Source organism: Myotis myotis, unplaced genomic scaffold (genome assembly GCF_014108235.1).
Source record: "Myotis myotis isolate mMyoMyo1 unplaced genomic scaffold, mMyoMyo1.p scaffold_m19_p_1, whole genome shotgun sequence".
NCBI classification, from domain to species: domain Eukaryota; kingdom Metazoa; phylum Chordata; class Mammalia; order Chiroptera; family Vespertilionidae; genus Myotis; species Myotis myotis.
In genome coordinates, this window is record NW_023416313.1 from 197,713,474 (window position 1) to 197,736,820 (window position 23,347).

The following is a 23,347-nucleotide window of genomic DNA, read 5'->3' on the forward strand; positions in this document are numbered from 1 at the left end:
TGGGAGACCTTCTGGGAGACCTTCTGGACAAAGCCATGGTGGCAGGGCTGTCACAGAGGTGGTTAGGGGCAATCAGGCCAGCAGGGGAGGGCGGTTGGGGGCGAGCAGGCCGGCGGGTGGGGGTGGGAGTTGGGGGTGATCAGGCCGGCATGGGGGTGCAGTTGAGGGTGAGAAGGCTGGCTGGGGGAGCAGTTGGGGGCAAGCAGGCTGGCATGCAAAGTGGTTAGGGGAGATCAGGCAGACAGGCAGGTGAGCAGTTAGGAGCCAGCAGTCCATGATTGCAAGAGGGCTCCCAGATTGGAGAGGGTGCAAGCTGGACTGAGGGACACCCCCCCCCCATCCCCGGTGCATGAATTTTGTGCACCAGGCCACTAGTAGATTATATAATCTGTTGCTCTCCTAAGTGATTTTGATTAAGTTTTCCCAGGTTTAGCCAAAGGGAGTCTTTTCAAGTTGACTCCAAGATCCTTTCGGCATGTTCCTATCATTATTGAGTACTTCCTTACAAAAAAAAAAAAAAAAGTTGTGAAGGAAGAATAACTTCACATGAAAATAAAAAGATGAAAGAAAATTTATTCTAGTCAAAAATAACGTAATGTGCTAAGACAGGAAAATATGAAATAGTGTGGTATATTCTAATATCTACAGTGGAAACAATTTTGTGAGTGATGGAGTAATGAATGATGAGTCTGAAAAGGAAGCAAGAAAAGATTTTATATATTATTCTAAGTAATTTGAGTTTTATCTTGTGGGTGATAATGAACCTAGCATATAAATTATAGAGCACACATTTTGTGACAACAATGCCCTGTTTTATAATCTTGATGCATAAAATTTCCAAGAATACTTTGCTTTAATATTTCTTTTCTTAATTGAATTTATTGGAGTAACTCTGGTTCACAAAACTGTACAATTTTCAAATATACAGGTCAGTAAAACATCTGCAAACTGTATCATGCGGCCATCACTTCAGACAGTCTCTTTCTGTTTCCCTTTCCCCCACCTTGCCCACCTCCACCTATTCCCCACTTCCCTTTCCCTCTGCCTGTCACTACACTGTTATGTGTCTATGCTCAATACCATACAACTCTAAAAAAAATAACACAGTTCTTTCAGCCATGGTTTCTAGGTTTTATCAGAATGTTGTAAGTCTCATTATTTTGAATAAACAAATAGAAGACATAAAACTATTATTGAAACAATACAAGAAATTATTTTCAAATATGCAAAGTGTCCTGTAGTCCTAAGCTTTAGAACACTACTGTTACCAGTGTTTCCTGAGAGCTTCATACCTGATTTCACTTAATTTGAGAGATTTACATGAAAGACTAAATGCTTTGTATACCTAAACCACACATTCTTTGACTTACCAAAGTCCCTAGTACTAGAGCAGTGATGGCGAACCTATGACACCTCTGACACGCGAACTCATTTTTTTGGTTGATTTTTCTTTGTTAAATGGCATTTAAATATATAAAATAAATATCAAAAATGTAAGTCTTTGTTTTACTATGGTTGCAAATATCAAAAAATTTCTATATGTGACACGGCACCAGAGTTAAGTTAGGGTTTTTCAAAATGCTGACACGCCGAGCTCAAAAGGTTCGCCATCACTGTACTAGAGGCTTGTTGCACGAAATTCGTGCAAAGGGGGGAGGGGGGAAAGGGGGGCCCCTTAACCCGACCTGCACCCTCTCCAATCCGGGAGCCCTCAGGGGATGTTCTACTGACGGCTTAGGCCCGCTCCCTGTGGTTCTCTGCTCTCTGCAGGGCCTGCCTGCTCCACACCATGGCGACTGCAAGCAGGCCATGCTTGCCTGCTCGCGAGTCCCTGCAGTGACCCGCCAGCAGGCCCTGCTGGGCACTTGCCTGCTCCAGGTCGCCACAGCAATGCCCGCTGGGCTCACATTGCGGGGTGATGCCGCCAGCATCCTGCCCCTGCTATGGGTGCTGCCATCTTTGTTGCAAAGTGATGGTTAATTTGCATATTACTTTTTTATTAGATGGGTTTGTAGTAATTACAGCTTCAGCATAGAAGATAATACATTTTGAGTACCTGCAAAGATCCTGAACTAATGTAATCAACCCCATCCCTAGACTTATGTGCCAGAAAATATAAATGAGACAAGTTCAGTTTACTTATGGAAATCTAGGCTTTTTAGAGAAATCTTTAGATCATTAATCCGTGGCTAATTTAAAATTGCTTTAATCCTGCATATCTAGTTCAGAAAACTAAACCATTGTAGAAGAATGCTGTCATGTTAGAATTTATAATAATTCATGCTGTTACTCTTAGCTCAGTTGGAAAGCTTGTTATTAGTGGGGAAGATGTATAGACTTCCGTTTCTTATCCCTACCCTCACTCTCAAGTAAAAATCCCAAATCCTAGAGTGTTTCATAGCTTATTTTTGTCAAACTCACTAGCCCACCTAAAAATTTGCACTAACAGCCATATATTACCAGTTAATTTTACTATTGTAAGTTAAAATAAATATTCCCTTGAACACTATAATCTTCTCAGTAGGGCATATTTTCACATGTTGGTTTTGTTTTGCATTGTGATATATATGAGTTTAATGGAGCTAATGTCTTCACAGATCCTCTTTGTGACCATTGGAATTCATTTGTAAGGTAGCAATCAGAATATATTTGTGGCCATGAAATAGTTTTTGCTTTATAGAAAAAAACTATCCAGATTTTCTATTAAATTTTGGATATTTTCTCTATCCAAACACCAAACTTCCTTTCATTGTAACCTTCTTACTTTTTAAAAAAATATATTTTTTTTTCTTCATTTCCTCCTTCTGGCTAAGTGGGGTTTATGGACCACTGAATGGGCTATAACCCATCTTACCTTCAAGACACAAAACTGCATGCTTTTTTCCCTCAATTTTTTTTTCTTCTATCAGATTCCTGTGCTAGGCTCGGAATCAAGAAGAGGATTGGGGTTTAGGAGAGAGTATGTCTTGATCCTTTTCCCTGCCTGATTGAGTTCTCTAATGACTAAAGAGAAGTGCTTTTTGAGGTTGTAAGTTGCAAAATAAGAGAAGTCAGAGATAACTATTCTTAAATTTTCTGCTCTCATTTTGAAGCTTCTTGTAAATCAAGTGTCAACATCAGAAAACAATTGTCTTTATTAGAATTATGTTTCTCTTAAAAATGGAAACAAACCACAAAAGGAAACATAACTATTTGCTTACCAGATTTACTTTGGAAATGTATGCCTTCTAAAAATGGGCTGCCCTTGGGAAGCCTGCATGAGACCCCCCTATGTACGTGTGAGTGCTGTGTCAGCCTAGGCCTCCAGCTGCTGGTGCCTCTTTGTGTCTGTCCCTGGTGCTGTCCCTGGAGCAATGTTTGTTCACTTTTGATTTGGAAATGAGAGCACTGGGTCACCTAGATCAATGGTTTTCAAACTTATTTTGGCTACAGTTTTTTGTTACCCAGGATCTTATATGATAGTCATCTTGTACATAGTAAGGATAAAACACAACTAGGTGTGCAATGTTATTTAGTAGTTCTTTTTACGTAAAAAGAACAGCTATTGTCTATTTTATTAACTTTATTCTTGTGTGTAGGTCAGTTACAAATACTGTTTTCTCATATTTATAGGATCAAGTTAAACTTTTTTTATTGGTGAAGTAGCTGACTATTCTTAGTGTGATTTTGAGTGGGTCTTGAAGTGGGAAGACACCTGTTGGCACATGGAATGTACTCAGTAAATATTTGTTAAGAACACACACAAACCTGCTAATGTGCCAGAGAATTAAAATACTCCTCCTTTGAGACATTTCTTTCAGTTAATTTACTATATATCCAGAAGGCCCCTGTGATAACATGCAAATAGTGTAGCCAGGGACCAATATTAAGGCATTAGCATCAAAGTTTGTATTATTTATCCAGTGAGCAATCACTTTGTAGCAGAGATTCTATAAATATTGGAGGGCTTAGAGAAGCAAAAGGGCAGAGGAGGAAGCATCACTGAGTCTTTCCCTTCCCAACTTGACTTTGTTTGGAAGATTTGTTATTCATACATATAAGTATTTATTCAGTAACTACTGTAAGTATAAGGAAAAGCACTTCTAAATATGGCAAATGATACAGATATTAATAAGACGTAGTAGATCCTGCCTTCAAGGAGTTTACAATCGACTAACATAGGGAAGGCAGATATTTAAATGCCTCTAACATAAAAAGGAGAGTGATTGGTGCCATAAGAAAAATATAAACAAGAAGCAAATTATTTTAAAGGTGGGGAATATTTTTCCAGGCTGGTAGATACCCACATTACAATTTCCAATTAAAAGACACGGAGAGAGAAAACTACTTATTTCTGTAGTTTGAGCCATCAGATGGTTTCATAACCTCCTGCTTTTATTTTTTATCTACTTACATGTCCGTTCTTTCTGCTGAGCTGTAATGTTCTTCATAGCAGGGTATAGCTTACTCTGTGTTTCCCAAGTCCCTAACTGTTCCTGACTCATAAAATGCATTGGATAAATATTTGTTCAGTGTGTGTGTGTCACTGATAATCAGACTTGCTTTTTAATAAGAAATATTCTATTCTGTTACAACACGTATTCCACAAATAAACTCCGCACAATTAAAAAGTACAGTTTTCTCCTCAGGAACAACATTTTAAAAGGACAGCTTTTGTAAGATTACACAAAATTTGCACCATAAAGAAAGCTTATCTTAGGAAAGATTAAATCTGAAATCTATAAACCTGAGTTAAAGGCAGAAGCATCTCCACCATTCTCCCCAGTTATACTGGTTGTGGTAAGATGTTTTATGATATATGAATGATGAGACCAGGACTTCAGTGAAAGTGAGTTATAAATAATATTTATATTTCAATTGTAAGTGAATGATAAATCACACATAATCTTTTTTTAAATATTCACTAAAATTCTGAATAGAAAATATTGTTCATATTCAGCACTAAATAAACTTTAAGGTTCTTGAAGCTTTGAAACATTTTTAATTGTATGATTATTTATGGGAAGGAGTATCATAATTATAATCATCTTTTTATGTACTTTTTTCTGCGTACTTATAGCAGCGTCATTATCTTAGAATGTAAAGTCTTTGAGGCAGTACCTTTAAGTCATGTATGAGGCAACGGCTTGGGTTGGGGTAAGAGTACTGTACTAAATTTAATAAATTACAGTAACCAGTAACTAACAGACTATTGAGAGATATATACCATCATTGTAGAGTAGATTAAAATGATGCGCGTTTATTTGTCTCATATACCAAAAGTCTGGAAGCAGGCAGCTGAAGACTTGTCAGCAGCTCAACATTGTCACTAGAGAGGTTCAGGTTCTTTTTTCTTCTCGTGTTTCCATACTTACTGAATGGGTTTTCATCCTCATGATTGAAAATTGCTACAGCACCTTCTGTATCTCGCTGTGTCCAAGTAGAAGGAAGGTAGGAGGACAAGAGCTTTCTCCTCTTAAAACTTTATATATTTATCTTTTTATTTGTAATGGGAAACCTTCCCTAGGAACTTCCTACATCTCCTTGGCCAGAACTATATCATATAAACACTTGTAGCTGCAAGGTGGCTAGTGAAGAAGGGAGTTGTGGATAGTATTTAGCATAGCCAAGCAACAGTATCTGCAGTTATTCCTTTTCTGTTTACCTTTTGAGCTATAGAACCTTAAAGTTCCAAAGAAAAGGTCAAGTTATTTATGAATGGAGATATAGTATTCTAAGAAGTCTCTTTTTTGTCAGTAAATGATTAATTTATTAATTCAACAAATATTTCATTTTTATTACCTAATATGGTCCAGATACTGTTCTAAGTATTGGGAATAACAACACTGAACAAAAAGATAAAGTTGTTGCTCTCATGGAGCTTACATTGTCCTTAGAAGGCTAAAACACAAATAAATATAAGTATATATTATAAATATTCATATATATATATATACACACATACATATATACATATATTCAGATATATGTACATATCTATAAAGAAAAGTAAAGTAGGGTAAGGAGAATAGTTACGATAGGTAATATTCTATACTAGAGGCCTGGTGCATGAAATTCGTGCACTCGGTGTCTGTGTGTGTGGGGAGTGCAGCCACCACCGCTGCACTCGCCAGCCGTGAGCCCAGCTTCTGGCTGAGCAGCACTCCCCCTGTGGGAGCACACTGACCACCAGGGAGCAGCTCCTGCATTGAGCATCTGCCCCCTGGTGATCAGTGTACGTCATAGCAAGTGGTTGAGCGACCTTAGCTTATCATTAGCATATTACACTTTGATTGGTTGAATGGCCAAGTGGACAACCGGACACTTAGTATATTAGGCTTTTATTATATAGGATAGGATGTTTAACAAAGACCCTCTGATGAGGTGATATTTTAGCAAAGACCTGAAAGAAATGAAGAATCAATGGAGTCATATCTGGGGAAGAAAGGTCCAAGTTAAAAAACAACAACAACAGCAAATACAAAGGCCCTGAAAAGAGATGCATTTAGCATGCTCAAGGACAAACAAGAAACCAATATAGATAGAGCACAGAGAACAAGAGGGAAAATGATAGGTGAGCACAGTTGGGGCCATAATATGTTGGGCTTTGTAAGCCTTAGCAAAGCTTTTACTCTTAGTGAAATGGAAAGTCATTGGAGGGTGTGAGCAGAGATTAGTACAATCTAATTCACAATTTAAAAGGATTACTATAACTACTTTGTGGAGTATAAATTGTAGTGAACAAGGATAGAAACAGGGAGACCGGTTAGGAGGCTATTCAGTTTCCCAGAAAATAAGTGATAGTTTCAGCCATTGTGGCAGTAGTAGAGATGGTGAGTAATGATCAGATCCTAGAGGTATTTCAAAGGTAGTTTAGATATGGTTCTGACAAAAAGAAAAATCAAGGATGTCTCCAACGTTTTAGACTAATAACTGGAAGAACAGAGTTGCTATTTTCTGAGGACAGGAATTGTTTGGGTAGGCTAGGAGGGTGGGAAATCAAGAGTTTGATTTGGACAGTTTAGGCTTGAAATGCCTGTTACATATCCAAATGCATGTTGGATGATTTATGTTAGGAAATATATATATATTCTTATCCACTGCTATTTGCATGGCCTACAATCCTAGAGTCACCAGTAGAGGTTGGGATTAGAGATATAAAATTAGGAATTTTAGTGAATGGGTGACATTAATTTCATGAGACTAGATGAGGTTATATAGGGGGTAGCTAAGTAATAACCTTTTTCTATGACTTTTCAGAAGAAAGAAAATTTTCTATGAAATCCTAGATAAGATCAAGTTTGGGTATTGCATTTTACTAACTAGCACATTAAATGTTCAAAGTTTAGTGTAGTGATTAAGCACGTGGACTCTGAAGCCAGGCTACCTAGGCTTGAATTGTGGCTCTTCTGTGATTTAGACCAAAACATATAATCCCTCTACACCTCTCTTTCTTTATCTGTAAATAAGGATAATAATGATGCCTTCCTATAAGGTTCTTGTGATGAGTAAGTTAAATTAGACCAGTGCCATGGCAAATAGTAACATGCACAAAAGATTAGGCAGCCCAGCTGGTGTGGTACAGTGGTTGAACATCAACCTATGAACCAAGAGATCATGGTTCGATTCCCGATCAGGGCACATGCCCGGGCTGAAGGTTTAATCCCCAGTGTGGGGCATGTATGAGGCAGCTAGTCAATGATTCTGATCATTGATGTTTCTATCTCTCCCTCTCCCTTCTTCTCTGAAATCAATAAAAATATTTTTTTAAAAGAATTAGGCAAATGGGGGGGAGGGGGAGGAGACATATGTACTACTATTTGTAATACTTTAAACAATAAAAAAAAATTAAGAAATTTAAGAATTAAATAGTATGGTGAAAGCCAAGGGAGGGGGAGGGGAGTGGGTAGAGGTGGGAAAAGGAGGATAAAAGGGGGAATACCTGCAATAATGTCAATATTAAAAGTTTTTAATTAAAAAAAGACATTTAAGAAAAAAACAAAAAGAATTAGGCAGTATTATCTTTAAAGTTCACCATGTTTTGACACATGAGGTAATGTTAACTTGATGTAATGTTCCACCAAAGAAGGCTATATTTTGGCAAGAGAAAATTTCTCTCCTTGTATTCTTCATTTGGGTATATAAGAAACCGAGGGTTGTTGATATTTATGAGCCAGTCCCACTTTAATCAGTGTTTCCGCATCATATTCTTAGTTAATTATCTTCCTGTTTAGGTCACAGTGCTGTTGATATCACCAAGGTGGCTAGAAGACACCGCATGTCTCCTTTTCCTCTAACATCTATGGACAAAGCCTTCATCACAGTCCTGGAGATGACTCCGGTGCTTGGGACAGAAATCATCAACTACCGAGGTACTATAATATTTGTCCATTGCCTTTCACTTTTCTCCAAGTAAGATTCATAGAGCATTAATAAACAGTTTCCTGAAAGAAAAGGTTATTAATTATTATCACAGTTATTATCATTATTCTTTTAAATTCTTATTTCTACTCAACTCTACGATCAGCCTTAATTGTATATAGAGTAAAACATCTATAAAGCTTCCTTTTTCATAAAAATAAAAAAATGAATAAAGTAGCTGTGTTTCTCCTGTTCATCAAAATACTAATACTATAAACCAAAAAGAGGGCTGTTAGCACTGAGTGAGGAAAATAGTTAACTCTGAGTCTTCCTGATGTCCTTTCTGTTAGAAATGGAAGATAACTAAAGTGTCTTGTAATCATGTTTTCCTTTGTGGAAAATATGTTTTTAAATGTAAAAACTACATTAAATGATCCATGGATCACTGGACAACCAGACTGATCTCAGTTTTTGTGCTTCGTCTATCTTCTTATTCTCTGCCCTTTAGTTCAGTAGCACATTGAGACCAGTTTGTGGAAGGACAATGGAAAGGTGGTGTCCCCAGTGTTTTCACTTTTTAATCAACCCCCTTCTTAAAAATTCAGCATGAAAGTTATATTTAGTGCAATCTCAATAAAATACAGTTTCTTAGTTATTTTTGTTATGCAGATAAAAACAACACAATAGGATTGATTTTAAAAAATACTTTATTCATAGATCATAAAATATTCTAACTTCAATGAACATTAGAGAGCATCTATACAAACACCCTAATTTTTCTGCAAGGCAGTTCAGACTCAGAACAGCTGAAAAGGAATAAGACTAAGGCTCAAGATTCCATTCTTTTTACTACATGACAGACCTCGGCTAGAGTGGCTTGGTGGTTGAGCATCAACTTATGAACTAGGAGGTCACGACTAGATTCCCAGTGAGGGCATATGCCAGGATGTGGGCTTAATCCCCAGTGGGGAGCGTGCAAGAAGTAGCTGATCAATGGTTCTCTTTCATCATTGATGTTTCTTTTTTTTTTTTTTTTTTTTTGGGGGGGGGGGGTTTATTGCTTAAAGTATTACAAAGGGTATTACATATGTGTCCATTTTATCCCCCCGCCCTAGACAGTCCCCTAGCCTCCCCTATCCCCCAATGTCTTATGTCCACTGGTTATGCTTCTATGCATGCATACAAGTCCTTTAGTTGATCTCTTACCCCCCTACCTCCTGCCCCGCAACCCTCCCCGGCCTTCCTGCTGCAGTTTGACAATCTGTTTGAGGCAGCTCTGCCTCTGTATCTATTATTGTTCAAAAGTTTATAATGGTCTCTATTATCCATGAATGAGTGAGATCATGTGGTATTTTTCCTTCATTGACTGGCTTATTTCACTTAGCATAATGCTCTCCAGTTCCATCCATGACGTTGCAAATGGTATCTCTCCCTCTCTCTTCCTTTCTGAAATCAATAAAAATATTTATTTTTTAAAATAACGATAGGTAACCAAACAAATTATGTTAAAATTAAGAGGCCTAATACTAGTGAAATTCTAAATGCCAGATTCTAGCTCTGTTCACTGATGGTACTTAGACAAAAATTCTTTTTATATAATTCACCCTAATCCTATATCTCTGACTTGCGTTCTTTTAAATATGTATATCAGTAGGCTTAAACTTTTGGTTTATTATTAATCCTCATTAAAGGATCTAAAGATTAGAAGCTCACTAGAGTAAGGAATTAGTTAGGAATTAATTAACTAAGTGTTTTCAAAATCAATTTTAATGGGATAGGTTTTTGCTATTATTAAATGTAGAATATTCAGATATTTTTATATCCATCAACAGCAAGACATATTCAGAAAATATAAATGTAAACTTAAGTTGGAAAAAATTTTAAGTAATACTTTACCTATTAGAAACATAAATTAACCATCTCTGACCTTGGAATTTCACGGGAGTTTTCCCTAACAGCAGTTTTTAGAAAAATCTCAGAGTATGCCAAGTCATTTAAGCAGAAATTTTAGTCTTTTTAAGGAAGAAAAAAACAAAAACGGAATTGAAAGTGGCCATTTATAAGTTTCTTCTAGGGGAAAAAACAAACCAAAAAAAGCTGTCAGATGGAATCTCTTTTTTCTTCATGTGCTTGTTTCTCCTTCATTTGTTCATCAAATCAGTTGTCACTTATAAGTTAGCAAACTCTTCATGGATGGTTAAATTTCTTGTCAAGTGCTTCCACCCATGAAGATGAAGTGTGCATTCAACCTTTGAGTTAGATCAAACTCAATTTTTCATGCAAGAGAGTATTATAATTAAACCTCCTAGGGCCTAGGCACTTTAAGTAGGTGTTTAAAAAATATCATCATATATAGAAACATAATTCATTTTGTTCAATAAATATTTATTAAGCATCTACCAAATGGTAGGTACTATGTTAAGTCCTGGATAGACAAAGGTGAATAAAACACTTTTGCCCCATGGATCTCACGTATAGTGCAGAAGAGACAGGGAAACAATGAGATAATTGTCTCCTTTATTGGCTTTTTTGTAGGCTTGCCTGCCTTTGTCCATTCCTTGAATATAAGCTTTCTTTAGCATTTTCGTTTTTGGTCCTTTTCACATCTTGCACATGCACTTCAAATAACCTCATGCATGCCAATGATTTCAAATGCTAGCTATTAAATGATTTCTAAATCCATATCACTTGCCCAGACCTTGCCTGAGCTCTAGACTTATACACCAAATGTAATGATGCTGCTAGTAAATATTTAAATATGTTTCTATTATTTTAGAGAGAGAGAGACGGAGAGGGATAGAGAAATAGAAACATCAGTGAGAGAGAAACATCTATCAGCCACCTCCTGCACACCCCACACTTGAGATCAAACCTGAAACCCAGGCATTTGCCCTGACTAGGAATCAAACCGTGACCTCTTGGTTCATGGGACGACGCTCAACACTGAGCCACACTGGCAGGGCTTGCTGCTAGTAAATTTAACATGGCCAAAACTAAACTTATATTCTTTACCTCTACAATACTTGCTGTTTCTACGTCCTCTTGAATCCATCCCTTGTTTTCTATTCCCAAAGCTATAATTTTGATTTAGGTCTTTATTATTAACTTCATGGATTATTGTTTAATAGAATATTAAAAATTATCCTTCTAAAGCAAGTGCCTAGATGTCCATGTATGTATTGTTTGTTTGTTTGTTTTCATCTGGTTTAGCTATAAATGCATTTCTACTATTCTCAGCTTCTACTTGCAAACAAGGCCTTTAAGGAACAAGCGCTCTATTGATTATAAATATCTTCCTTTGGTTTCTTGTGAGAGGCATACCTGGGATAACAACAGGGGATAATATATGTAAGACTGCCACTTCTGATTCGTTTTCTTTGCTTATGAAATGCTTTGCATGAATAAATTACAGCTTCACATTTGGTATTGTACTAGCTACTGTAAAGCAGGTTAAAATATTCTGGCACCATTCGCTGTAATTCCCCGTCTCTTTTAGTTAACAATGGAAAAACTATGAGCTTTCAATAGAAAGGTTATGTTTTCTTAGGATATTATTTTAGATCACTAGCTCTAGGCTTTCTTATTCAAGATTAAATGATCGCAGACTTTAGCATCTCTAACCTTGGATCTTTGTTTTTCCAGAAAACACTTAAGTAATTCGAGTCAAGGAAACGTTAAGCTTTGATGTTGGAACTCACTTGGAAGCAGTGGTCTCTTTTAGAATACTGACCACAGCAGAGGTATTTCTCCCTGTCTCTGACTTACAGTTAGATAATTGCCTGAAAGTAGGCAGAAATTACTGCCTCTAGAAGAAATTCAGAAGCTCTTGATTTCAAACAGTAGGAGGTCCTCACCAAAATGGTTCACAGCTCATGCTAGGAATTCATTAATTCCTCTTGAGGATTCAGGGGCTGTCAGAAAATAATGAAAAGGCAAGTAAGGTATACCAGCAGGAACTTGCCATCAAATATACTCTTTACCTTGCTTCACTTTTAACTAGCTGAGAGACCTTGGGCAAGCTACATAACCCTTCTGAGTCTTATTTCTCTCATACATAAAAATAGGAATAATTTCTACCCAATAAGATCATTGTGAGATATTATTAAAGGAAATAATATATGTAAATCATCTAGTTTGCACCAAGCTGCCATATTTCAAATTTAGTAAATGATTGATTCCCTTCCCTTCTCCACGTGGGGATTCTGAGATCATAGCCCTGATATAAGCACCTATAAATTACAGTGTCAACGCTAGATCCCTTGGCTCAGCTCCATTTGTTGATCCACATGAACTGTTTCTGGATCCCTATGCATTTTGTTGTAGTCAAATTTACATTACCTACTAGGTCATTCAGGCATGTGCTCCCTTTCCCATTAGGAAATGTAACCTAAACAGCAGTTTTTGCAGTTTTTGAGCTTATTTCTGATTGAGCTTTACAAAATTGAAGCAGAGAATTTGGGTAGTTATTTAAATGTTTCAAGTGAAAGCATATGTTTATTATCTAAGCAAGAGGCTCATTGCATGAAGATTCATGCAAAAGGCCTTCCTTCCCCTGGCTGCTGGCATCTATTTTCCTCCGGCACCCAGGACCCAGGCCTTTGGTCCAGCCGCAGCGGAGAAGCCAAGTCTCTAGGCCCGCCCCGCCTCCCCGGGTTCCTGGCAACCCAGGCCCCCAGCCCCTCCTTGAGCGGCAGCCAGGGCCAGCTGGAAGCCTGGGTCGCCCCTGACCCATGCTCCCAGCCACTCCTTCAGCAGCGGCCAGGGCGGGCAGGAAGCTTGGCTTCCTCCATCACCAGAGGCAACCCAAGCCTCCAGCTCCGTGGCCGCCGCCATCTTTATTGGGTTAATTTGCATACTTGCCCTGATTGGTTGGTGGGCGTAGCAGAGGGATGGTCAATTTGCATGTTTCCCTTTTATTAGTGTGGATTACTGACTCCAGTCTAGTAAAGTTTCACCTAGGATGATCCCATTTGCTTGCAAATACCTCCTGGGGTGTTGGTCTGGGCTAGCATTTGCTGTAGATTTTTCAATGTGACTGCTTGAACTCATTCGTACTTCCCTTCAGGTAGTCTTATCTCTTTAGACTCTTTAACCCATAAACTTTATTATGCCTCTAAAATATGCACATCTCATTATATCCTTTTATTTATATCATTTCCTGTATACTTCTTCCTGTATTCCTCAAATACGAAAAATTAAATCCCTCTATGTATTCATGGTATGTGTGTATGTTTGTTTGTATGTGTGTGTGTATGTAATCATAATCTCTAGGCAATTATGCTGCTCTTAATGTCCAAGATTGTGATTATAATACCAATCTGTTCTCTGTATATGTGCTTTCAGGTGCTTTTCCCCCAGTATGGCAATTACCACATGTGTGCTGTTATCACAATACTCAATAAGCCCTCTTGTGTGGGGGAGTCATTTCTATAGTTATATAATTGAGTAAAATTAAGTCACATAGGAATCAGACCTGTAACATTGGCTAATTATCCCATGTGGCAGTCAGGTAGACTAATCTTCCTATTTCATACTTCCTTCTCTCCATAACATTAAATGTCTCCTTATATGTATTCTCTCTCTTTAAAAATAAAGCTTATTATAAGTGTATCTCACTTGAAATAATTTTGATAAAACCATCTATATTAATTTTTTTAAAATAAGGAGGAAGTAATTTCAGTATATCAGGTTAAAACAAAGTATAATTTTTAAATACGATTCTTAGTGATTCTTAATTTTCCATTCTTTTGGGGTACTTTTTCACATTTTAAATATACATTTTATTTAGCATAGTTTACTTGGCAATCCTTTTATTCAGTATCTATTTTGAGGTACCATCATCTCTATTAGCAGTATTAGGTTAGGATTCAGAATATAAGCAATGGGAAAAATGTTTCAGTTAAAATAAAATGAAAATAGAAAATTTTTCCAAGGAATAGCATCAAAACACCTTATTCTTGCAGTGATCAAAGAAGGATTTCCGATTTTTAGAAATTCTTGTCTATTCTTAATTATATTGGTAGAACTATGAAAATTTTTGTAAATATACAAGATTTTCCAAACTACAGGGAAGAAAATTAATAAAAATGAAAAGAGACAAATTTCAGTGGCAGTAAAGGATTTGCCAGTACCACCAGCAAGAGAATTACCAGGAATGGAAACTGGGCAATAGCTTTTTTTAAATTGATTTTATTGATTAGTTTTCCCATTAGAGCATCCAGTGCTACAGTAATTACCTCTTTGACTATTTTTTTAAGTAAAGACTTTGCAATTCCTGGCAGGCTATTAACTCACCCCATACCATGTAGTATGTGGCAGGGAAACTCAAATCTTCCATCCTATCTAATAAAAGAGAAATATGGTAATTGGCGTACGACCACTACCTTCCCATTGGCTAATCGGTGAGATATGCAAATTAACTGCCAGCCAAGATGGCGGCCGGCAGCCAGGCAGCTTGAAACTAACATGAGGTTTGCTTGCTTCAGTGACGGAGGAAACCAACGTTCCCTGCCTGCCTTGCCAGCCTCTGAGCCTGCAGTTTAAGAAACATAGTAACAAATATAGAAGCTAAACAAAACCCCAGAAACCAGCTTTAAGCGAGCCGGGATCTCAGAGCTGGAGTTGATACAGAGTTTCGATTATAGAACTGAAACAAACCAGATACCTGCTTTCAGGAGCAGAGGCCTAAGAGCTGGAGCCTCAGAGCTAAAGCTGGCCCAGAATTAAAAAAGAAAAAAAGAAAAAAAGGATCAGTTGGAAGCTTCCGTCACCCGCCAGCCTGAAAACAGCCCTCAGCCCCTCACCCAGACTGGCCAGGCACCCCAGTGGGGACCCCCACCCTGAAGGGTGTGTGACCAGCTGCAAACAGCCATCATCCCCTCACCCAGGCTGGCCAGGCACCCCAGTAGGGACCCCCACCCAGAAGGGTGTGTGACCAGCTGCAAACAGCCCTCAGCCCCTCACCCAGGCTGGCCAGGCATCCCAGTGGGGACCCCCACCCTGATCCAGGACACCCTTCAGGGCAAACCAGCCAGCCCCCACACATGCACCAGGCCTCTATCCTATATAGTAAAAGGGTAATATGCCTCCCTGCACCGGGATCAGCGGAGCCGAGAGGCCTCCCGGCACCGGGATCAGCATGACAGGGGGTAGCGCCCAAACCCCCTGATCGCCCTGCAGCTCTGTGTGTAACAGGGGGTAGGGCCACAACCTCCCTACCGGCCCTGCTCTGTTCGTGACAGGGGAAGGCGCCCCAACCTCCTGATCAGCCCTATTCTGTGCCTGACACGGGGGAGCTCCCCAACCCCCTGATCTCCCTGGGGCTCTGTATGTGACAGGGTGCGGCGCCCCAACCCTCCCCCCCCCCACGGGCCCTGCTCTGTGCGTGACAGGGTACGGAGCCCCAACCCCCCTGATGGACCCTGCTCTGTGCGTGACAGGGGGTGGCGCCACAACCTCCCTATCGACCCTGCCTTGAGTGTGACAGGGGACGGTGCCCCAACCCCCCAATCGGCCCTACCCTGAGCATGACAGAGGGTGGCATCGCAGCCTTCCAATCCGCCCTGCTCTGTGCATGACAGGGGGCGGCGCCCCAACTCCCCAATCGGCCCTGCTCTGAGCCCGACCAGGGGCTGTACCTAGGGATTTGGCCTGCCCTCTGCCACCCGGGAGCAGGCCTAAGCCAGCAGGTCGTTATCTCTTGAGGGGTCCCAGACTGCGAGAGGGCACAGGCTGGGCTGAGGGACCCCCCTTTCCCCCCCGAGTGCAGAAATTTTTGTGCACCAGGCCTCTAGGTTAATTATGAAACAAAAGCATATGAGCAAAATTAGAGACACAAGGATTCTTTTATAACCAGCAACAATCTTTATAATGTGTCCTAATGTATATAAGAATGGAATAAATTTGCATCAATTTTTAAAACTTTAACTCCATTTTCCAGGAACAAAATATATTTAATTGGTTAAAAATATTATTTTCTCTGCCCTGGCCGGTTTGGCTCAGTGGACAGAGCGTCGGCCTGCAGACTCAAGGGTCCCAGGTTCGATTCCGGTCAAGGGCATGTACCTTGGTTGCGGGCACATCCCCAGTAGGAGATGTGCAGGAGGCAGCTGATCGATGTTTCTCTCTCATCGATGTTTCTAACTCTCTATCCCTTTCCCTTCCTCTCTGTAAAAAATCAATAAAATATATTTTTAAAAAAATATATTATTTTATCTGTCGATAAACTCCTTTTCTACAGAATCCCAATGTCCTTGGTTAATGTGCTAGATAAATTAATTAATTAATTAGTTAATTAATTTTAAAAATCAACTATTAACATCTTGTCTTATCATTTGTAAATAACACTGAGTGATTCAGTGATACTATTGCAGCCTTGAAACTATAATGCTTTACTAATTTCCTTATTTTGATTTAAGCAATATGAAAGTAAGTTGCCAGGATTACTTCAAGGTCAATATTGTAATTGTTAGATTTAATATTTACTTCTTCTTGCATCTCATCTAGGAGCTTTATTTCATCATCTTTTTTTTTTCTTTTTATAAAATATTTATTACATACCTTTTTTAAATAGTCATAGTAGTAATATGCTAATATAGGACAATTAATGTTGAATGTTAGGAATTATTTTTAGGATACTAGAACATGTGTTTAAAATTATAGAAATTATAATAAGAAAATATTTTTCCCTGTGGAGTACATTGTAGTTTATAGGACAGTGATTGAGAAACTACCAATAAAGAAGAGTTTATTTAAATTATTCAAACTATAGAAAGAGCATTTTGTTTGTTTCTACCAAATCCTGACCAACAAATCCATCCCTTTCACCTAAGTGCTATCTATTTATCAGTGACACCCTATTCATGTGACCTTGGTGTGGGAAGGTTTCCATCATTAAGTACCACAAGGAGTGATCATTTACTTTCATTTGAAATATTTTCTGTGACCACAGGTTTAGGTATTTTTTAAAACTAATGTTTTCCCAAAAATATATATCTTTCATTTCAATTAAGGTAAATGCTTTTTACAGTTATGCACTTATTGCTTTTAAAGCTTAATATTTTATATACTAGAGGCCCATTGCACGAAATTCGTGCACTCAAGGGGAGTCCCTCAAACTGGCCTGCACCCTCTCACAGTCCGGGAGCCCTTGGGGAATGTCCAATTGATGGTGTAGGCCTGCTCACTGGGAGTGGGCCTAAGCCGGCAGTTGGACATCTTTAGCGTTGCCACCGCCACTGCGCTCGCCAACCGTGAACATGGCTTCTGGCTGTGCAGCACTCCCCCTGTGGGTGCGCACTGACCACCAGGGGATAGCTCCTGCGTTGAGTGTCTGCCCCCTGGTGGTCATTGCACATCATAGCCACCAGTCATTCCACTGTTTGGTCAATTTGCATATTAGCCTTTTATTATGTAGGATATAAATGAATATATAACAGAGATATAAAATTTATATCATGAAACCACAATACAGTCTAAGAACTAATTCATTACCAATTCCATTGCATCTTTTTGTATTTCTAAATCATCTTAATCATTTCTAATAATCATAACATTTGTATTTATCCAAATTCTGTAACTTTGCACAAAGCTTATTTTTATTTTATGATGTAAAACTGTAATGCTGGCCCTCACTCATTACATTGACAGGTAATGAGCATCCCTAGATGGAAAAATACAAATGCACAATGCAATACCTCTTTGAACAAGCTACATGTTTTAAAAGCTTAGGCATTTTTTTGTACTATTCCATAAACATGACTTCTGGAGTAACTAGAGATTAATTAATGTGCTTGTTTTTACCCAAAATATATTCAACCCTAAATCATTTAATCTTTCTCAGTTTACAAAATTGTGAAGCCTATAATAATACATTAGTTAGATTTATAATGTACCAATGTTGTCTAATCTTTCAAATTCACAGTCAAAATGTGGGAATAAATTATATTATATTGGGATAGGCTCACCATATTAAATGTTTAATGTCTCTTAAATAATCATGAAGCTTTCTATAAGTATATTATATTTCACAATAAAACTTTTTTTTGTTAATGTTGTAATGACCCAATTCTGAACCTGTTTCACCTTCCTCTTAATCTTTGGACTTAACTAATGTTGTTCCTACCAATGGTCATTTGGCCAGAGTAAGTATATGTATCAAGTCTGCCTTCTCAACTATTTTTGTAAGCATAACTGATAGCTGTTAAGTCAAAAAGATCCTTCAGTAGCCTCTCACATAGATTGGATGTGATGGTGGTTTTTAAATGTTTTATATATAGTATATAAAACTGAGTTATATCCATGTTTTATATTAGGAAATGTTGAATGGTACCTTTCTTTTCAAACTTATGTTATCTACCACACTCTTCCTGCATTCCTGAAATATAAACTGATAGTATCCTGGTTAGCCAAAGTGAGGACAAGGAATCAATTTCCTGGAGCACTGAACTCAATTTTCCCTTGACTTCCTCCAAAGCCTTCTTAGAAATAACTACACAGGAAACTTTACAGAGTGGAATCACTCTGATAAGTGACCTTGAGAAATTAACATGCTTTTCCCTCTTACATCCAAAAGTCACTCAGTTCTCCTGACATCCTAATTTAGATAGCAAGAAGAGACTATTATCTGAGTCAGAATAAATGCCCAACCAACAAATATTTGCTTTTACCTCTTAGAGAATACATTTGTATTTAATGGTTACAAAGCATACTCAATTTTATAAACAGCTCTCTATCTTGATTTTCCTTGTATATGTGTCCATTGTCAGCCATTTGAATTTCTAAAGACTTTCTGAAGTTATTTTTTGGGGCAGTCATCCCATTATAAAAAAGCTAACACTAGGAGAGTAGGCATAATGACTGTTACCTATGGGAAGCTGACTCATGAGTTTCCTGCTGATAGCATAAAAGGCAACCACCTTTTAACCAAGCACTCTGCCACTGTCTTCTTGCAGCACAAGTAAGCATACAACAGCCCGTCTTTTCCACTCTTTCCTTCTTATCACCTTCTTCAGAACACTTAATTGTGTATACAGATCAGGATCCCCAGTAATACATAGCCCTGCCTTTAAGATTTCTGACCCCCACAGAATCTAGAAATATGCATATTTATTTTCATCTTCAACAAACTGAAGACATCCTTTATTATACAGAACTTAGAGAATAAGTGTGAGGGGGAAAGTAGAACACAATGAACATTTTCTCCTCAGACTCCGAAAGTAGGGCCATAGCTTCTTGGCATACAGACTAACTTTCTACAACTGAAAGGCTCACTTCTGACTGTGAAGAGCTACGAATTCCCACCACCAACTCTTCCTAAGAGAACATATTAGTTGTATTAAATATATATTGGGGAAATCATATTTTGCTTATTTTAAGTAGGGCTCTATTGGAATAGAGCACCTGAGAAAAAGGAATTTTGCTTATGTTTTCCTGAAATTATATCTTTTAGTAAAACTTTTGGCTCCCACAGCTTCAACTGCTCACTGTTGTTTCTCTACTAAATGTGAAACCTAAAATAGTCATAATATCTAGTTGAGAAGTTACTGCTGCCTGGTTCCCATTCAAGTTTGAAGAAGGCTGAGGTTCCCTTTTTCAAAACACATGCCCAAAGTTTATTCAACACAATCCTTGGGCTCCACCTATGGGCAAAGAAAAGGGATGCTTTAACATCTATGTACCTATATGTATGCAAGAGAGACTGTCCCATGTGATGAAGTAACTTTCAGCACTACTACATACTCTTTAAGTTCCCAAACAGATCATCTGGTCAGACATTGACCAGACAATTCTAATATTGACTTCTTGGAAGAGCTACCCATTGTTTAGTCCTGAACCCTACTGGGAGATTTGGATATACAGTAGGTGCTTGTCTATCTGACATTTATTCCTTCAAAACTCTTGCATCTGCTGCAACTGGGAGTTTTTACCATTTTCCGATCAATTGCATAGTTCTCTATAAATCCTGTCCCTTGCCTTAGGCTTTTAGACCAGAACTTTTTGTTTTTCTCTTTGAAGAGATTAAAACTCTGCTGATAGGTTAACTTAATACCAACTCTAAAAGCAGAATTAACCCAGTAGGTATCTAATTTACCTTAAAGACAGCACCCTATATTTAGTATAAGTCCAAAATAAAAATCTTGCCAATTATATGATATATTGATAAATTTTAATAGCCTAAGTATGAAGCAGTTCTTTTTTTTCAAAATGATGTGTATTATTTTTTTCCCATGATATTTCAAGAAGGTCTGTAAAGACCAGATGGTATATCTGTGCTACAAATGTAATTTTTCTTGACTTGCCTAAATATACTTATTTGTTGAAATGAGAGGAATATTCTTTTTTTAAAATCTCTTATCCTTGCCCTTTAAAAAAATAACAGTTTTATGAAGATACAATTCATATACCACAATTCACTCATTTAAAGTATACAATACAATGTCTTAGTATATTCACAGGTATGTACAATAATCACCATAATCAACTTTGGAACATTTTCATCACCTCACAAACAATCCCTCTCCCCTTTATCTGTCATCCTCCTATCCCCTCATATCCCCACTTAGCCTTAAGTAACCAATGGTCTACTTTCAATCTCTATAGATTAACCGATTCTGGACATTTTATATAAAGGTATCATGTGTGATCTTTTGTGACTGGCTTTTTCTACTTAGCCCTTTTCTTATAGTCACTACTTTTTTTAGGTTAATAAAGGCAAAATCAAGGCTAAAATTCAAATGGAATGGTAAGGAAGCTCTTGTCTTTGCTTTTCTCTTCATAAGGAAAAAAAAACTTTATAAAAATTTCATGTTTATTGTAGAAAACTTGGTCACTTTCAGAAAAGTATATAGCAAAAGGAATAAAAATCATATATAATTCTAGCACACTGAAATAACAGATGCTTTATTTTTCATGTATGCCTTTCCTATCTTTTTCTATTGATACTTATGCATATGTCTACATGTGCAATTCTGCATGTTTTTAACTATATGAGTTTTCCTGTGTCAGTGAATCTTCTTCATAAATATTAGTTTAGCCTACATAATGTTTTATCATAAGGCTACATCTTCGTATATTTAAATTTCTATGTTATTGGTCTTTTGATTTCTTCCCATTTCTCACTAATGTAAGCAACTCTGAAATAAGCATGTGCATAGAGATTTGTGAAATAAGCCAGTCAGAGAACAACAAGTACCATATGATTTTACTCATATATGGAATTTAATAAAATGAACTAACTAGCAAAATAGAGACAGACCAGCAAGCTGACAGCCTATTATAGGAGAGGGGCTGGAAGGAGGTAGAGGGATTGAGCAAAAAAGAGGAAAAAGTCTTAGACATAGAAAAAAATATTTATTCATTTTCTTAACAGATTTCTAGAGGTAAAATTACTGGGTCAATGGATATGAAAATGTTTAATAATTGGCTTTTTAAAGTCATTTTTGGGTTGTCAAAGGATTAATGACATGTCAACTTAAGCACATCTTTGATGATTTTGTATAGCTACTCATATTCAAATAATCTCTGCAAACATTATTAATGGACTGAATCTAATATTTCATTTCAGATGCTAGGATTCATCTCTTCCTTCTGTCTCCTATTCTGTGGGTTAGAAATCAGGTCTGACTGAGCCCATATACAAGCCTTGTCAGGCAAGCACATATGCTCATCTTGTCTATGACTGCCTGTTTAAAATTAATCTCAACAACCGTGTTTTGCTTCTTTTCTCTTCTTTCAGATGGAATGGGTCGAGTCCTTGCTCAAGATGTATATGCAAAAGATAACCTACCCCCCTTCCCAGCATCAGTAAAAGATGGCTATGCTGTTCGAGGTAAATATTTTGGCTTTCTTGAGTATCATCATAACTCACACTGTGTGTTTTTTCAGATTTTTGGCTCAGCCTGGGCACCCAACAACTGTTAAATCTGTTTCCCCCTTGGTTGTCAAAATAATTTTATTCATAGATAACAAAAGTAATCTACATCTATCTATTTTCTGACACAATCTTGTTTAAAGCTTTTTAGTGAAATTACTAGTTACTTAAAAATTATTATTTACAATTATATGTAGAGATTGATATATAAAAAAAAACACACTATACTATAGTTTATTCTTTTAGCCTTACACATACCAGATAGTAGACAGTCTTACTTTGTCTGGATGTTTTTTGCATGTTTTTTAGTTGAAAACATCTATATGGTACAAGAAAGAAGAGCAGATTCCCAACATAGGGATAAAGTGGGGTGATGTTTTCTCTTGCTTTAAACTCAAACATCAATAAAGGCTTCATAAAAAGCAAGCATGAGGGAAACCTCTAATTCCTGGGAAGATGCCATATTTCAAATATCTAAAGCTCCAGATGGTACCAGGCAGCTCACACCTTTGGAGTTACCCGAGATTACGTAAAACTTAAAAGCAAAAAAGAAATAGTATTTACCTGTCTAAAGTCCAATCTAAGAACCCTAAATGAAAATGCAACTGAATTGCTTAGAAACTATTATTGGTTATTAACTCAAGGCTTATGTCATTGAAGAAATGTCTAAAAACATTTCCCAACTTATCAAAACTGTTAAGAAGGCCAATTCCTTTTTTAATGATCATTTATGGAGTTTCTTGCTGATTTTTGTCATTATTTTCTTTTTACTCTAACTACTAAAATAATTTTCTATTTTTTGTAAAGAAATATATTAGTTAATCTCTATGTTCTATCACCATCTCTTAGAAGTATCTTTTTATGTTGGAGGCAGTATAGTAAGTGGTTAAGGGTATGGGCTTTGAGCAAAGAATGATCTGGGTTCTAGTACCAGTTCCATTGATTTAACTTTTAGCAAATTACCTAAACTTTTTGAGCCTCAGTTTCTCATCTGTAAAATGGTGATAATTATAACAGTTCTTACCCCAACAGGTTGTTGTGAGGATTAAATGAAACTATAAAAATCCTTAGTAAAGTTCCTGGCACCAAAAAGAGCATTCAATAATTGTTTTTAATAATCATATCTATTATTATCAC

At 37.4% G+C, this 23,347-nt stretch overlaps 1 protein-coding gene across 16 annotated transcripts in view; it reads left to right on the forward strand.

Moving 5' to 3' along the window:
- The window catches only part of GPHN (gephyrin), a 439,201-nt gene that overhangs the window by 362,710 nt on the left and 53,144 nt on the right, over positions 1 to 23,347 (forward strand). For all 16 annotated transcript variants that reach the window (XM_036310162.1, XM_036310186.1, XM_036310177.1 and 13 more), the window contains 2 exons: positions 8,214 to 8,351; positions 22,076 to 22,168. In XM_036310162.1, coding sequence (XP_036166055.1) covers positions 8,214 to 8,351; positions 22,076 to 22,168 — 231 coding nt within the window. The remainder of the gene's footprint in view (positions 1 to 8,213; positions 8,352 to 22,075; positions 22,169 to 23,347) is intronic.